The sequence below is a fragment of the Loxodonta africana genome, chromosome 2 (genome assembly GCF_030014295.1).
Source record: "Loxodonta africana isolate mLoxAfr1 chromosome 2, mLoxAfr1.hap2, whole genome shotgun sequence".
NCBI lineage: Eukaryota > Metazoa > Chordata > Mammalia > Proboscidea > Elephantidae > Loxodonta > Loxodonta africana.
The window spans coordinates 201,342,015-201,359,706 of record NC_087343.1 but is presented as its reverse complement, the minus strand read 5'-3'; the positions used below and the strand labels follow the sequence as shown (position 1 = coordinate 201,359,706).

The 17,692-nt window shown below is 43.5% G+C and overlaps 1 protein-coding gene across 5 annotated transcripts in view; it reads left to right on the top strand.

Moving 5' to 3' along the window:
• Positions 1 to 2,674: 2,674 nt before the first annotated feature.
• MRNIP (MRN complex interacting protein) overlaps positions 2,675 to 17,692 on the top strand; it is a 21,573-nt gene continuing 6,555 nt past the window's right edge. For 2 of the 5 annotated variants that reach the window (XM_010593230.3, XM_064279282.1), the window contains exons 1-3: positions 3,284 to 3,378; positions 7,609 to 7,668; positions 16,285 to 16,373. In XM_010593230.3, the coding sequence (XP_010591532.1) occupies positions 3,313 to 3,378; positions 7,609 to 7,668; positions 16,285 to 16,373 (215 nt within the window). In that variant the 5' untranslated portion in view covers positions 3,284 to 3,312. Of the gene's footprint in view, positions 3,189 to 3,283; positions 3,379 to 7,608; positions 7,669 to 16,284; positions 16,374 to 17,692 lie in introns of those variants that run through there. The other 3 variants (XM_064279280.1, XM_064279279.1, XM_064279281.1) reach the window with 3 other exon arrangements.

Genomic DNA, 17,692 nt, shown 5'->3' with positions numbered 1-17,692 from the left:
TCCAAAGGATACACTCCACTCCCAGCTCTTCTTTCTTGGTGGTAGTGAGATCCTCTCTTCCCCGCTCTGGGAGGGCTCATTTTAAGCCTAGTGGGATGGCAAAACTGAGCAATCTCTTCATTAGGGTTCCATATACCTTACTAACATAGTCCCAATCATTGTGTGTGAGTCACAAAGGCTACGGCTAGAAGGCCATATTAAGTAATTCATTACACCAAAGTAATGGCCCACACAGTCGAATGCCTTTGCAGGTTCAATAAAGCATAGGTAAACATTTTTCTGGTATTCTCTACTTTCAGCCAAGATCCATCCGACATCAGGAATGATATCTCTCATTCCACATCCTCTTCTGAATTCAGCTTGAATTTCTCGCAGTTCCCTGTACTACTGATGGACTGCTGCAACCATTTTTTAATTATCTTCAGGAAAATTTTACTTGCATATGATATTATTCAATAGTTTCCACATTCTGTTGGATCACTTTTCTTTGGTACAGACACAAATATGTATGTCTTCCAGCCAGTTTGCCAGGTAGCTGTCTTCCAAATTTCTTGCATAGATGAGCGAGTGCTTCTAGCATTGCATCTCTTTGTGGAAACATCTCAATTGGTATTCTGTCAACTCCCAGAGCCCAGTTTTTCACCAATGCCTTCAGTGCAACTTGGACTTTTCCTTCAATAGCATCAGTTCTTCGTCACATGCTACCTCCTGAATGGTTGAACATCATACAATTCTTTCTGGTACAGTAACTCTGTGTACTCTTCCATCTTCTTTTGATGCTTCCTGCACTGTTCAATATTTCCCCTGTAGAATCCTTCAATATTGCAACTCGAGGCTTGAATTTTTTTTCTTCCATTCTTTCAGCTTGAGAAATGCTATGTGTTCTTCCCTTTTGGTTTTCTAACTCTAGGTCTTTGTACATTTCCTTATAATACTTTGTCTTCTTGAGCCACCCTTTGAAATCTTCCGTTCAGCTCTTCCACTTCATCATTTCTTCCATTTGCTTTAACTACTCTACACTCAACAGCAAGTTTCAGAGTCTCTTCTGTTATCTATTTTGGTCTTTTCTTTCTTTCCTGTCTTTGTAATGACCTTTTGCTTTCTTCATGTATGACGCCCTGGATGTCATCCCACAACTTGTCTGGTCTTTGGTCATTAGTGTTCAATGTGTCGAACTGATTCTTGAGATGGTCTCTAAATTCAGATGGGATGCACTCAAGGTTGTACTTTAGCTCTCGTGGACTTGTTTCAATTTTCTTCAGCTTCAACTTGAGCTTGCATATGAACAATTGATAGTCTGTTCCACAGTTGGTACCTGGCCTTGTTCTGACTGATGATATTGAGCTTCTCCATCGTCTCTTTCCACAGACGTAGTTGATTTGAATCCTGTGTATTCCATCTGACAAGTTCTATGTGTATAGCAGCCATTTATGTTATTGAAAAAAGCTATTTGCAATGAATAGGTCATTGGTCTCAATCTCCAGCATCATTTCTATCACCAAGGCCATATTTTCCAACTACTGATTCTTCTTTGTTTCCAACTTTCATATTCCAATCACCAGTAGTTATCACTGCATTTTGATTGCATGTTTGATCAATTTCAGATGGCAGAAGTTGCTAAAAATCTTCAATTTCTCCATCTTTGGCCTTACTGGCTGGTGCATAAATTTGAATAATAATCATATTAACTGGGCTTCCTTCTAGGTGTATGGATACTATCCTATCACAGACAACATTGTGCTTCAGGATAAAACCGAAAACCAAACCTGTTGTTGCCAAGTCGATTCCGACTCACAGGGACCCTATAAGACATAGTAGAACTGCCCCATAAGGTTTTCAAGCAGCTGATGGATTTGAACTGCTGACCTTTTGGTTAGTAGCTGAGCTCTTAACCACTACGCCACCAGGGCTACATATTCAAAAGTTTTTTTGACAATGAATGTGATGCTGTTCCTCTTCAATTTGTCATTCCCGGCATAGTAGGCCATATGATTGTACAATTCAAAATGACCAGTGCCAGGCCATTTCAGCTCACTGATGTCTAGGGTATCGATTTTTACACATCCCATTTCATTTTTGACGACTCTGAATTTTCCTATATTCATACTTCATATATTGCATGCTCCAATTATTAATGGATGGTTGCAGCTCTTTCTTCTCATTTTGAGTCATGCAACATCAGCACATGAATATTCCAAAAGCTTGACTCCATCTACGTCATTAAGGTCGACTCTGCTTTGGGCAGCTCTTCCCAGTTATATTTTGGCTGTCTTCCAACCTGAGGGGCTTATCTTCCAGCACTAGATCAGACCATGTTCTGCTGCTATTCCTAAGGTTTTCGCTAGCCAGTTTTTTTAGAAGTACACTGCCAGGTCCTTTAAGCTAGTAATAAAGTATTATTATTAATTAGCTATTAGTGATAATATTATTAAAATAAATCTGGGTGATTCAGATTATCTTCTTAGAATAGATAATCGCCGGATTGCTTTCCATAATGTTTTGTCCATTTCACGGCTCCACCAACACCTTATGAGTTGGTTACCCTCTTTCATCACATCCTTGCTAGAATTGGGCGTTACCTTTTTTAAAAAAAATCTTTGTACTTTCATCAGCAGAATACGGTTTACGTAGGCTGCGTTTGTTTGCTAATGTGGTTGTGGATGATTTCATGTCAGGCACATGTGACCTCTATGTCTCCTCCTGGCTGCCTCAGGGTCCCGGGCGGTTGAGAAAGGAGTGAATATCCCTCTCTCCTCCACCTTCCAGAGTGGGGCTGTTCCTTTCCCTCTGCCCCCCTTCTCTATCTTCCTCTCTGGGAAGCGTGGGTATGGTGATCTCAGTGTTCCCCTGGGATGGTCGGTTCTTCGGGCTCCGGCCCAAAGGCTAACTGACCACCTCTGCTCAGGTGTCCTGCCAATTCCAACCCGAGCCCCAGGGCGTGGCCAGGGAAGGCTGCCCTCCTGAGCGACTGGAAGCAGAAATCGAGGGAATGAACGGTGGGACAGCAGAAGGACCCCCTTGCAACTTCAATCCTCCCAGCCAGCCCGGCTTAGAAAGACAGGAACTGGCCTGCGGTCAAAGACCGAGTCCAGACTGGGTCAATCCGAACCCATGACCACACCCGACTAGCAGCTGTGCGGAACGCCGGTGTCATCCTGCAGCCGGAAGTGCCCCGCCGACCACCGAGGGTGAGCCTGAGGCTAGAAGGGCCGAGCGCGAGTCGGCCGGGCAGGGCCGGGCCCGGAAAAGGGGCGGGGCCGGAAAAGGGGCGGGGCCGGGCGGGCCGCGGCCAAGGCGGGATCTGAGGCCGCGATGGCGCCGCCTCAGCCAGCGCGGGTCCTGCGGTGTTGCAGCTGCCGTCTCTTCCAGGCGCACCAGGTGAGTCGGGCACCGGGCTCCCCGTCTCCGGGTGCGGGAACGACGGGCGGGACTGGAGGGACCACGGAGGCCGAGGCCTCCGCCCCGCGTCCTGCCCATACCCTACCCCCAGCGCGGGCGCCACCTCGTGCGGTTGCGGGGTGTCCCTGAGGCCCAGGAAAGTGACAGTGACTGCGCCGAGGACTGGGCTGTATTGGTGTCGATTCCACTCAACGTTGTTTGGGCTTTTTTTCTTCTTGCTTTTTTTTTTTTTTTTTTGACGATATGTAGAAGCCAGAGAGTAATGGTTTCAGGGGAGGTGGTCTCTCGTGAGTTTTAGCAGATAGTTGGGGAAACCAGGTTGACAACAGCTTCCTTTATCCAGAGCGTAGTCCCCAAAGTATCTCCTCAATTTGAAAAACAGGGAGATGACAGTTTTAAAAAAATAAAACCAGAGAAGGAAATGTGGACTTGCTACTAAAATAATCACTGGTCAGCGCCTGGCCGCCCCCTGGTGGTGTTCATTGCCTCTGCGCTGTCTGTCCGCGGGGGAGGAACTCCATGCCTTCCCTCCAGAGCAGAAACAAAAGAGGCCTTGAGTATTTTAAACAGGATAATCCACCACCAGTGCCGGTTGCGTCCAGTCGATTCTGACTCTTGGTGACTCCATGTGTGTCACCACGGAAGTTTTCAATGGCAGATTTTCAAGTGTAGATAGCCAGGTCTTTCTTCGGAGGTGCCTCTGGGTAAACTGGAATCACTAACCTTTCAGTTAGCAGCCAAGTGTGTTAACTGTTTGCACCACCCTGGGCCTCCTAATAGGATAATAGATATTGCTGAAACGAATTTGCTTTCCTGACTTACAAAACACAAGATGGAGGATGTCATTTAACCTATTCTTTTCTGGACCGCTTCTGTCTCCCTGCTGGCAGTCACCTACACTGCTGTCTATTTGTCTGCTTCTGTCAGTCTTGTCTTCTTCCTAGTTATCTGCTTCTAACCTGCTGTGCCCTGAGAAAGGATAGCATCAAACTTCTTTAAAACGTATGTAAAAAACTCAGTGAGATGCTGAATTTGCACCTGTAAGCTTCCATTTAATGTTGAGACTTTGTCAGGGCTATTTTAGAGGCTGAAGGAGCCCTGATAATGCAGTGGTTAAGTGCTTGGCTGCTAACTCAAAGGGGGGGAGGGGGGGTCCAACCTACCAGTCACTCCTGAAGAAAGAGATGTGACAGTCTGCTTCCGTAAAGATCACAGCCTAGGAGACCCTATGGGGCAGGGCAGTTCTACCCTGTCCTATAGGGTCTCTATGAGTCAGAATTAACTCCACAGCACAAAACAACGTTTTAAGGGCTCAGAAATTTTTATTTATTTCCTTTTTATGGACTGTGTTCTAGAATTTGAAGATAAATGGAAATCACATTTAAAAAATATTACACATACGTAATCTAGTGTATATTCTCATGGTCATTTACGACTGTATGAAAAAGTGATTTGAAATCCCCCCCCCAGAAAAAAAATAAGGAAGTTAATTTAGTTGCACATCTCCTTTGCACCAGCTTCACACATCTCACCTAATTTCAGCAACATATGAGTTAGGCACTATTGCCATTTTATAGATATGAGAAAACTGAAATCCAGAGAAATCAAATGGTTTCTCCATCTAATACATGGTAGAGCCAGGGCTGTGCAATTGCAAAGATCCTGTTACACCATATTATCTCTCTCCAGCTCCCCAGAGATAGCCAGCTATCAGTGATTGTCTTTCCAAACCTCTTTTTTTTTAATGCATTTCTTATTTGCATATGTACCTATAGAAAATACTTAGCATTTATCTAGTATTTGAAGGTAGATGCTGAGGAGTACAATTGCTATGCGTAGAATATACCCACATAAATTTTTAGTAGATGCTGCTCGTTCTTCGAGTCTCTTTGGGTAATTCCCCCCCAAAACCTGATGATATTTGATTAGAATCATATTAACCACATCAGTTTATATGTATTAATTTAGATGTTTTTGTGATGTTGAGCATATTTCATCCCATTTCTTCCAATTTGGGTGACCCTTGGTAACATTTTCATTGTTGCTATTATAAATGGACTCATTTCTTCCGTTATCTCTTCTGACTAGATGTTTGCATATATAAATTATAAAATATAGCAAGTATAAAAATATTAATTTTTGAAGGTATTTTCTTAGTTATCTACTGCTGCTAGAACAGAACTACTGCAAGTGGATGGCTTTAACAAAAAGAAATTTATTCTTTTACAGTTTAGGAGGCTAGAAGTCCAAATTCAGGGCACCAGCTCTAGGGGAAGGCTTTCTCTCTCTGTCAGGCTCTGGGGGAAGGTCCTTGTCATCAGTCTTCCCCTGGTCTAGGAGTTTCTCAGTGCAGGGACCCTGGATCCAAAGGACACACTCTGCTCCTGGTTCTTCTTGCTTTGTGGTAATGAGGTCCCTCTCGTCTCTGTTCACTTCTCTCTTTTATAGGTCAAAAGAAATTGAAAATATAACCTAATCCTGTAGATTGTGTCCTGCCTCATTAATATAACTGCCTCTAATCCTGCCTCATTAACATTGTAAAACTCTAAAATTTGTTGCCTTCAAGTGGATTCCGACTCCTAGCAACCCTACAGGACAGAGTAGAATTGCCCCATAAGATTTTCAAGGAGTGGCTGGTGGATTTGAACTGCTGACCTTTTGGTTAACAGCCAGGCTCTTAACCACTGTGCCACCAAGGCTCCCACTATAGGTTAGGATTTACAACACATAGGATAATTACACCAGATCACAAAATGGAGAGGAACCGCACAGTACTGGGACTCATGGCCTAGCACAATTGACACACATTTTGGGGGGATACAATTCAATGTATAACAGGTATATTAATTATTTTTTTACGAAGCCACTGTATTGGATTGTGTTGTGTTGCTGCTTTTAGCAGTTTTTCATTTGATTCTCTTGGGTTCTCAGGTGAAAAATCATATCATTTGCAAATAATGATAGTTCTTTTTCCTCCTTTCCAACTTTTAGATCTCTTATTGTTGCTTCCTGTTTTCTAATTCCATTGGCTAGTTCATCCAGAAAAAATGGTTAATAATAAGGGGTGGGGGGGAGCCTCCTTGGCTTGTTCTTGGAGTCCTGGTGGCACAGTGGTTAAGAGCTACGGCTGCTCTCCAAAAGGTCAGTAGTTTGAATCCACCAGCTGCCACTTGGAAACCCTATGGGGCAGTTCTACACTGTCCTATAGGGTTGCTATGAGTCGGAATTGACTCTGTGGTAATGGATTTTTTGGGTAGGTTGTTCTTGGCTTTCATGAGAATGCTTGTGATTCTCCTGGTTTGAAGCTGGGTTCAAGACATTTTGTTGTGTTAAGGGCAAACCCATCTAGTTGAGTTTATCAAGCATCAAATTTATATGTTAGGAAATTTAATTAACTTCCTTTTTTTTTGTTTCAAATCACTTTTTCATAAAGGTGTAAATGACCATGAAAACATATGCTAGATTATATATGTATAATACTTTTCAAATGTAGGTGATTTCCATTTATCTTTTTTTTATAATTTTTATTGTGCTCTAAGTGAAAGTTTACAAATCATGTCAGTCTCTCACACAAAAACCCATATACACCTTGCTACACACTCCCAATTATTCTCCCCCTAATGTGACCTGCACTCTCCCTCCACTCTCTCTTTTCGTGTCCATTTCGCCAGCTTCTAACCCCCTCCACCCTCTCATCTCCACTCCAGGCAGGAGATGCCAGCATAGTCTCAAGTGCCCACCTGATCCAAGAAGCTCACTCCTCACCAGCATCCCTCTCCAGCCCATTGTCCAGTCCAACCCATGTCTGAAGAGTTGGCTTCAGGAATGGTTCCTGTCCTGGGCCAACAGAGGGTCTGGGGGCCATGACCACTGGGGTCCTCCTAGTCTCAGTCAGACCACTAAGTCTGGTCTTAGGAGAATTTGGGGTCTGCATCCTTCCATTTATCTTTAATTTCTAGAACATGTTCGAGAAATTAGTGGCAGAGATCTAACTTGATTTGGTTTCATATGTGTAGCCAATTTTTCCAGTGGCACAAATTAGTCTGCTTTTTCTCACTCTTAAAATACTGCCTTTTTAATACACTAAATTTTCATTTATGTGTCAGTTTGTTTCTGGACTCTCTTTCCCATTGATCTCTTTTTTATTATTTCTGCCCCAGTTCCACCATGTTTTAAATAATTAGCTATATTTCTGAAATTTTTTTGTAGATGAAAAAGAGTCTCAAGTGGACATGCAAAGCCTGTGGTGAGAAGCAGTCCTTTTTGCGAGTGAGTCCTGAGGAACAGGGTACCTAATACCCAGTGTGGTAAGCAGGTGGGACCCAGAGCCGAAGAGGGTGTTGCTCGTGTAGTCCCAGCATTCCACAAGTGGAATCATTTCGTCTCACACAAAGTTGACTAGACACAGAGCTCCTGCTGCCGATGTTTCTGTTCCTTCAGGAAGTGAAATGATAGAGCAGAGTCTGGACAGGTGCCTTCATTTGTTTATTCATTTAGCAAGAGTGTGTTGAGTACTTTCTAGGAGCCTAGCACAGGAGAATCCGTGGGTAATGAAAGTTGTCGTTCTTGCCCTCATAGATCTGCTGTCACGGGAGGGAAAGAGAAACTAACATACACACACACTTTACTTGTGTATAATTTAAAACCAGACCCAGGGCCATGAAGCCAAGGTGCAGGGGGCTGTCAGAAGACAATGGAATCAAACCCACGGGCAGCTGGGAGAGGGCTGGTGGTGGTGCGAATGTGGGAGAGAGTGAGGTCAGGAAGCGGAGGCAGTTGGGAGGGACGCAGGGAGCATGTAGATTTGAGGAGCACATCGTAAATGCTTCTCTTTGCCTGCTTTTCTCACCTCACCTCGTGGACATCTCTTCGAGCCCATCCATGCTCACCTCCCTGACATTCTTGATACCACGAACTGCCCCGGGTCCTTTGCTTTATTGAACCACTCAGTCACGTGAGCCAGCTCTTGCATCCTCTCCACTTCATCTCACCATTGCTCTCCTTCAGCCACAGTTGCTTTCTTTCTGACCTTGAAACAATGCAGATCTGCTCCCTCTTAGGGCCTTTGTGCCCCTTGTTGGGGCTCTCCCTGGCTCTTCTCATTCTCCTAGTCAGACATTGTGTATTCCTGTGTTTATACGAGCACGGTCCCTCTCTCTCCATTAGACTGTCAGCTTCATGAGTGCAGAGGCTTGGGCTGGTTTGTTTGCTGATGTATTCTCAGCAGCTAGCACGGTGCCTGGCACATAGTAAGTGCTCAGTCATTATTTGTTGAGTGAATAAATAGCCAGTCCCACATTTGTGGCATTTAGTTTGTTTTTGGTTTTTACGGTTATGAATGGCTCTGCAATGAAGCTTCTTTTTTTTATTGTGCTTTAAGTGAAAATTTACATATCGGGTTAGTTTCTCATACAAAAATTTATACACACGTTGTTATGTGGCCCTAGCTGCTATCCCTATAATGTGACAGCCCATTCCTCCTTTCCACCCTGTATTTCCCATGTCCATTCGACCAGCTCCTGTTCCTCTCTGCCTTCTCATCTCGCCTCCAGACAGGAGCTGCTCATTTAGTCTCATGTATGTACTTGAGCTAAGAAGCGCACTCTTCACAAGAATCATTTAATGTCTTACAGTCCAGTCTAATCTTTGTCTAAAAAGTTGACTTGGGGAATAGTTTTAGTTTTGGACTAACAGAGAGTCCAGGGGCTGTGTCTTCTGGCATCCCTCCAGTCCCAGTCAGACTGTTAAGTCTGGTCTTTTTGCTAGAATTTGAGTTCTGCATCCCACTTTTCCCCTGCTCTGTCAAGGACTCTCTGTTGTGTTCCCTATCAGGGCAATCACTGGTGGTAGCCAGGCACCATCTACTTCTTCTGGTCTCAGGCTGATGGAATCTCTGGTTTATGTGGCCCTTTCTATCTCGTGCTGATATTTCCCTTGTGTCATTGGTGTTCTTCATTCTCCTTTGCTCCAGGCAGGTTGGGACCAATTAATGCACCTTAGATGGTCGTTTGCTAACTTTTAAGACCCCAGACGCCATTCACCAAAGTGGGTTGCAGAACATTTTCTTAATAAACTTTGTTTTGCCAGTTGCTCTAGATGTCCCCTGTAACTATGGTCCCCAGACTCCCACCCCTGGTACTCTGTCCCTTGAAGTGTTTCGTTGTATTCAGGAAACTTCTTAGCTTTTTTAGACTTCTCCTATATTGTGTGTTGTCCTTCCCTTTATCTAAGATAACTCTACTATCTAGTTAGTGAATAGCCTTCTCCCTCCCTCCCCACCCTTATAACCATCGAAGAATATTTCCTTCTGCGTTTAAACCATTTCTTGAGTTCTTACAATGGTGAGCTCATACAATATTTGCCCTTTTGCGACTGACTAGTTTCACTCAGCATAATGCCTCCCAGACTCATCCATGTTATGAGATGTTTCACGGATTCATCATTGTTCTTTATTGTTGAGTAATATTCCATTGTGTGAACATACCATAATTTGTTTATCCATTCATCTGTTGGTGGGCACATAGGTTATTTCCATCTTTTTGCTATTATGAACAGTGCTGCAGTGAACATGGATGTGCATGTATCTATTCATGTGAGGACTCTTGTTTCTCTAGGATATATTCCAAGGAGTGGGATTGCTGGATCATATGGTACTTCTATTTCTAGTCTTTTAAGGAAACACCAAATTGATTTCCAAAGTGGTTGTGCTATTTTATATTCCCACCAGCAGTGTATAAGTGTTCCAGTCTCTCCACAACCTCTCCAACATTTATTATTTTGTGTTTTTTGAGTTAATGCTGCCGTTGTTGGAGTGAGATGGTATTTCATTGTAGTTTTGATTGCATTTCTCCAATGGTTACTGATCGTGAGCCTTTCTTCATGTATCTGTTAGCCGTACTTCCTTGGCGAAGTGCCCATTCATATCCTTTGCCCATTTTTTAATTGGGTTATTTGTCTTTTCGTTATTGAGGTGTTGCAGTATCTTTTAGATTTTAGAGATTAGATGCTGATCGAATTTGTTGTAGCCCAAAATTTTTTCCCAGTCTGTAGGCTGTCTTTTTATTCTTTTGGTGAAGTCTTTGGATGAGCATAAGTGTTTGATTTTTAGGAGCTCCCAGTTATCTAGTTTCTCCTCCGGTGTTTGTGCATAGTTAGTAATGTTTTGTATTCTGTTTATGCCATGTATTAGGGCTCGTAGTGTTGTCCCTATTTTTTCTAAAATGATCCTTATTGTTTTAGATTTTATATTTAGATCTTTGATCCATTTTGAGTTAGTTTTTGTGCATGGTGTGAGGTAAGGGTCTTATTTCATTTTTTTGCTGATGGATATCCAGTTATACCAGCACCATTTGTTAGAGACTGCCTTTTCCCCAGTTAATGGACTTCGGGCCTTTGTCAAGTATCAGCTGCTCATAGGTGGTTGAATTCATGTCTGGATTCTCAATTCTGTTTCATTAGTCTACGTATCTGTTGTTGTACCAGTACCAGGCTATTTTGACTACCATGGTAGTATGACAGGTTCTAAAATCAGGTAGTGTGAGGCCCCCCACTTTGTTCTTCTTTTTCAGTAATGCTTTACTTATCTGGGGCCTCTTCCCTTTCCATATGAAGTTGGTGATTTGTTTCTTCATTTCATTAAAAAATGCCATTGGAATTTGGATCAGGATTGCATTGTATCTATAGATTGCTTTGGATAGAATAGACATTTTCACAGTGTTGAGTCTTCGTATCCATGAGCAAGGTATCTTTTTCCAATTATGTAGGTCTCTTGGTTTCATGTAGTTTTCTTTGTGTGGGTCTTTTACGTCTCTGGTTAGATTTATTCCTAAGTATTTTATCTTCTTAGGGGCTATTGTAAATGGTATTGATTTGGTGATTTCTTCTTCAAAGTTCTTTTTGTCGGTGTAGAGGAATCCAACTGAGTTTTGTATGTTTACCTTGTATTCTGATACTTTGCTGAAATCTTCTGTTAGTTCCAGTAGTTTTCTTGTGAGTTCTTTGGGGTTTTCTGTGTATAAGATCATATCATCTGCAAATAGAGGTACTTTTACTTCTTCCTTATCAATTTGAATGCCCTTTATTTCTTTATCTAGCCTAATTTCTCTGGCTAGGACCTCCAGCACAGTGTTGAATAAGAGGGGTGATAAAGAACATCCTTGTCTGCTTCCTGATCTCAAGGGGGATGCTTTCAGACTATCTCTATTTAGGATGATGTTGGCTGTTGGCTTTGTATAGATGCCCTTTATTATGCTGAGGAATTTCCCTTCTATTTCTATTTTTCTGTGAGTTTTTATCATGAGTAGGTATTGGACTTTGTCAAATGCCTTTTCTGCATCAATTGATAAGATCATGTGGTTCTTGTCTTTTATTTATGTGATGGATTACATTGGCAAGGTACTAGGGCACCCAAAGAAGTAACTTTGTCCCTGACCCCTTAGAGGACTGGCCCCAAGATCTGGAAAGCTGCCAGGCACTTCAGGCACTATCTTTTCTCCCATCCGTCCCCCAATTTCTCCCTCCTTCTTCCCTTCCTCTTTCTTCCCAGACAGTTCACATTAACAAGCTCTGCTCACAGTCCATAGACTCATTTTGAGCCAACTAGAATAGCTAAGTCCCAATTATGAACTCCTGGCACAGACTGACTCAGAGTCCACCTTGGGTCCAGTCCCCTGGGGTAGAATAGGGGCAGGGGCAGTCAGGCATCAGTCAACTAGTGTCGCTGCTGAGGCCCACCCTGAGATTGGGCCTCCGAAGACAGGGAACTGACTGATCAGCTAGGCAGACACCTCGCATAGTGACTCCTGCTCAAGGTGTGTGTAGTTTTGTTGTCAGTATGTATTTCCAGATCTCCTTGAGGATGGCATCACCTTATTCCCATCTGTGTGCTTCGGTATATGCCTTACAGTTAACTAGGCTGCAGTAACAAATATAGAATAACACTGTAGTGCCTAACCCAGTATTAGTTTCACCTCTTGCTCTTGTAGCTGTTGCGGGAGGCTGTGCTTACTTGGAGTGGCCATTCAGGGACCTAGGCTCCTGCCACCTGGAGGTCCTGTTATCCCTGAGGCTTGTCTCCAGTCTGCCTCCGCCACTGAAGGGGCAGGAGTGGGAGGAGCATGCCTGGGGGCTTCTGAGGGCCAGGCCTGGCTGGAGCTCACATTCCATTGGAAGGAACCTAGTCTCATGGCTACACCTGACCACAAAGAAGCCTGGGAAATGTCAGTTAGTTGGTGCCCAAATCAGGGGAGAATGAGCGGTAGTGTCCAGCCAACGGCCCCCTCCATGCAGGGAGAGTACCCTTCACACCAGGTGCTGTCCTGTGCTCCAAGCCTTTGAGGGCTTGCTACTTACCTGTGCAGTCTCCCTCCTCCCATTCCCACTTGAACTTGCTTCAAACAGGATTTCACTCCCCACCACTCCACTAAACATGCTCTTGTCAAAGTCAGCAATGATCTCCATGCTGCCAAAAACAGCAGCCAGTTCCCAGTGCTGAAGGAACTTGACTTACTGAAAGCATTTGACACAGTTTTTATCACTTTGTTCTCCTTGAAACATTTTCTTTACTTGGCCTTTTGGTCACCCTGCTCCCCTGGTTGTCCTCCTATCTCCCTGGCTGTTGTTTCTTAATCTTTGCTAGTTTAACCCCGTCTACTAAACAGTAGTTGCCCTAGAATTCCGTCTGTAAACCTCTTCTACCTAGGCTCTCCCTTAGTGATCTGATGTAAGATCTTCTGACAACTTTCAATTTCTATCTTGGATGCCAGACCTCCCCCCTGCAGACCTACACCCTGAACTTGTGTACACTGCCTTCTCCCCGGCTCTCTGCTTAGATGTGTGATCAGCATCTCTGACTCAGTATGTCCAAATAGAAGCCCCTGATTTAACCCCACACACCTGCTCTTCCCACAGTCTTCCCATCTCTTAAATGGAAAATTCCTCTTTCTAGTTATTTGGGCTAAAAACCTGGGCATCATCCATGACTCCTGTCATAGTTTGCTAGTGCAATTCTGACTCATAGCGACTCTATAGGACAGAATAAAACTGCACCATAGGGTTTCCAAGGCTGTAATCTTTACGGAAGCAGACTATCACATCTTTCTCCTGTGGAGCAGCTGGTGGGTTCCAGTCACCAACCTTTCAGTTAGCAGCTCTTAACCACTGTGCTAGCAGGGCTCCTTCTTGCTAGTGCTGCCGTAATGGAAACACCACAATTGGGTGGCTTTAAAGAACAAAAAATTATTGTCTCACGGTTGAGGATGCTAGAAGTCTGAATTCAAGGTGTGGCTCCAGGGAGAGGTCCTTCTTTGTCTGTTCAGCTTCTCGTAGCCAGCGATCCTTGGAGTTCCTGGGCTTGTAGATGCATCTGCCTCCGTTGTCATCAGATAGCATCTGTCGTCCCCCGTTTGTGCTTGCTTGTCTGTGTGTCTTTGCTACTCTTTCTGTCACTGAGAAGTGATTCAGTTTAGGATATCCCTTACACTGATATGGCCTCATTAACATAGCCAGGAAAACCCCATTACCAAATAGGTTCACATCTCTAGGTAGAGGGGTCAGGACTCCAACACATATGGGTTGGGGGGCACAGTTTAGTCGATAACAAGTCCTTTTCATCCAATCCATCAGCAAATTCTATCAGCTCTCCCTTCGGAACAGATCCAGAATACCCAGTGTTTACACCTATACTGTTACTGCATGGCCTGAGCCATCCCCCTCCTGCCTCGGAGTTTGCAGCAGCCTCCTGGCTGGTCTGCCTGTTCCTGCTGTACGGTCTGTCCTCCACACAGCAGCGGAGGGATCCTGTTAAATATCCTCTGGATCATGTCACTCCCAGACTGAGCCTTCCAGGGCCTCCCATCTCAGACCAGACAGGGCTGGCAGCTTCATTTTTTGCAGAGTACAGTGTAGAATGAAAATGTGGGGCCCCTTGTTCAAAAATCAAGAAAAAAGTGCTCCTAAAGATACAAAACTAGAAAGCTTTTTCCCTTCTTTCGTGGTCTCTTTCTCAACTTGTCGTGGTATTTTTTATTTACTATTTAATGTCTTCCCAAGTAGAGAAAGGTTGGCAGTTTGAACCCATCCAGTGGCTCCATGGGAGAATGCCCTAGTGATCTGTTCCCCTAAAGATTACAGCCTAGAAAATCCTATGGGGTAGTTCTACTTTGTCCCATGAGGTCGCTATGAGTTATAGTCAACTCAACAGCACATAACAACAACAACAAGTAAAGAAAACCTAACATTTTAAATTAATAGCATGAATTTTACTGTTTATCTTTACATTGTACATTGCCAGTTTTAAATGCAAATATAAAAGTATTTAATGCATATGTGGAATCATCGAAATTACCCAATTTGTATTTTGCAGCTTCTATAAAAAAAAAAAATTTTTTTTTTTTATATATGCATACGTATTTCATTCTTACCAGAACAGTGGAAACACTGCACAAAACTAACACCCGTTCTTATTTCACTTCTTGATACACATTCTGTCCACACTCCTTACCTTCAGTTTAAAAGAAAAGGAACTGTGGGTTGCCCTGTCTTTCCCTTGCCTTACCTTCTGTCACCACGGTCCACGTAAGTGGTTGGCTAATACAGGGAAGTAGCACAAGTAAGGGTCCTGCAGTCATTCATATTTCTCAGAACTCCACTGCCTTCAAAGCAAATTCTGGTTCAAATGAAAACGTGGCCTCTCAGGGCTGTCAACGCCCTCTACTTACTGGTAGACAAAACACATTCACCTTATACTCTGGGTCTCACTGAACTCCCAGGCATTGAGAGTCCACTGGAATTCTGTTTCCTGTGGAACATCGATAATGTCTGCTAATGGAATGGCAAAGAACAGGGACAGGCACATTGTGCGTGTTTCCTCTGTTCACAGGCATGCTCCCTCGTCCCATCAGACCTCATAAAACACACATTCAAAGATAAAATTATTAATTTCCAGACAGTGACAGCAGAGCAGGTCGCATGCCCATGAGGCTGGCCCTGCCTGCAGTCGAGACTATACTCTCAAACTTCAGCTGCTACCATTCTCCGCCCCAGGCTGTTCAGCTCCAGCTTTCCTGGCCTCCCCACTGTGCCTCCAAAAGGCCAGGCTCGGGGCCTTTGCCCTCATTGCTTCTACTAGAACACTCTGCGCTTCACTAGCGACACGGCTTGCTCCTTCATGGCTTTCTAGTTTTTGCTCAGATGTGACCTTGTTGTTGAGCCATTCCTTGACCACCCTACGTGAAATTGTGCACTCTTTCTCCTACCCTCCCCACCCCTTTCATCACGTTATCTTTCTCAGTAGTGCTTATTTCCATCCGATAGGCCATATATTTACTTCCTGTTTACCATCTGTCTCCTCTCACTGGAATGTGACCTCCATGAGGACAGTGACTTTTGTCCACTGCTGTGATTTTTATTTCCAGTGATTTTGTCCAGCACTAAACCAGAGCCTGGTATATAATAGGTGCTCAGTAAATATTTATTCAACAAATGAGTGACTGCTAAGTGAAAAATAGTATCTCATTTTATATTCCTTTGATTACCAGTAAGGAATATCATCTCATATGTTTATTGGCAATTTGTGTTACTTGTCTTGTGAAATCTTATTCGTGCTCACTAATGATTTTATGCAGGGCTTTGGGTTGAGTGTGGCTTTGATGTGTAGAGTTCAGGGTGCTAGTGGGACAGCCAGGTATACTTAAACTATTAGTTCCTGAGAGTGTTCATTTGTAAATCAGTCTAGAAATAGCAGTCATTAGGATTCCTGTGGTGCTTCAGGCATCATGGGGCCTTGCAGAGTAAAGCTTTACCCTCCCTGAGGTGCGTGTCTAATGGTCTACTTCACAACATTCTGCCAACACTTTTCAGACTTAATGTATTTTTTTTGTCTCTCAGGCTTACGGTGAGGGCTCTGGTGCTGACTGTAGACGTCATGTCCAAAAATTAAATCTGCTGCAGGGACAGGTTTCAGAGATGTTACTCAGGTACCGTTGTTCGAGAGGGGAGAGTTTCTCTTGCCCTGTTTTCTTCTTGAGTGAATACTGGCAGTATACAATGGAGAAATCCCTTAGATTTCCATGTCTTACAATATGGCAGATTAGATACCCTGAATAATCCTTCCACTGAAGATAACTAAAAATACTGGGTACAATTTTCTTTAATGCACTGATGAGCTGGTAAGAAAGTATGTAACCCCCAAAGGTGGAAATGAAGCAAGAGCCAAAATCCAAAGAGTGAGCACCTGGGCTACTGGGATAATTGAAGCCTGGTGTCCTGGAGCTTCCATGTGGATGGCTGTGAGGAGTGCAGGAGACAAGAGACGAAACCTAGGGCCCATTCAGTATGGAAAGTCCAGTAGAAGTCCCCCCACACAAAGCTGAGTCCCCGAAGGACTATACCCTCAGTGTACAAACAAACTAGAAATACACCCACCCACAGCAGGGAGCTTGCCTGTCTCGTCCTTGGCAATGACTGGAGAGGGAAATATCTCTCCAAGACTTTGTAAGCAAAAGGGAGCTGTCACATGGTTTTTTAGCCTTTTGCATGTCCTGCGTGAAAAGCTTTAAGCCAAGAATTTATTTTTAAATTGTCCTAGGTGACAAATGCAGGGAGCCCTGGTGGCACAGCAGTTAAAGTGCTCAACTGCTAACCAAACAGTCAACAGTTTGAAACCACCAGTACCTCTGCAGGAGAAAGATGTGGCAGTCAGCTTCCATAAAGTTTTACAGCCTTGCAGACCTTATGGGGTCACTGTGAGTCAGAATTAACTCGATGGCAGTGGGTTGCTTTTTTGTTTTGTTTTGTTTAAGCAACAAACGCAGCTTCTGTCTGGAGCAACAAATCTACACAGGCCTCAAAGTATCCCACAGATAAAGTTCCAAGGAGCATATGCTCAGTGTTAAAAATCATTGAACACTCAAACAAGTCACTATGAGCAAAAAAGACCAAAAGCAAGACAGAAAATTCAGACCCACATAGGCTTCAGAATACATAATACTGTATGTTTAATATATTTAGTGAGATAAAAGAAGGGGCTGGTGATACAAAGAGCAAGGGACTTTGAAAAATAGCCAGATTTGAAAAAGAATCTATAAAAATGAAAAATATAATCATTGAAATTAAAAATCCAATAGAAAAGTTAAACAGATTAAACACAGCTGAAGAGAGAATTAGTGAAATGAAAGATAAATCTGAAGAAATTATTCACAATGCAGCACAAAAAGAAAAAGGAGGAAAACCTGAGGGGAAAGTTGAGAGACAGGGAGGATACAGAGAAGAGTTTCAGCAAGAGAGAATGGGGCAA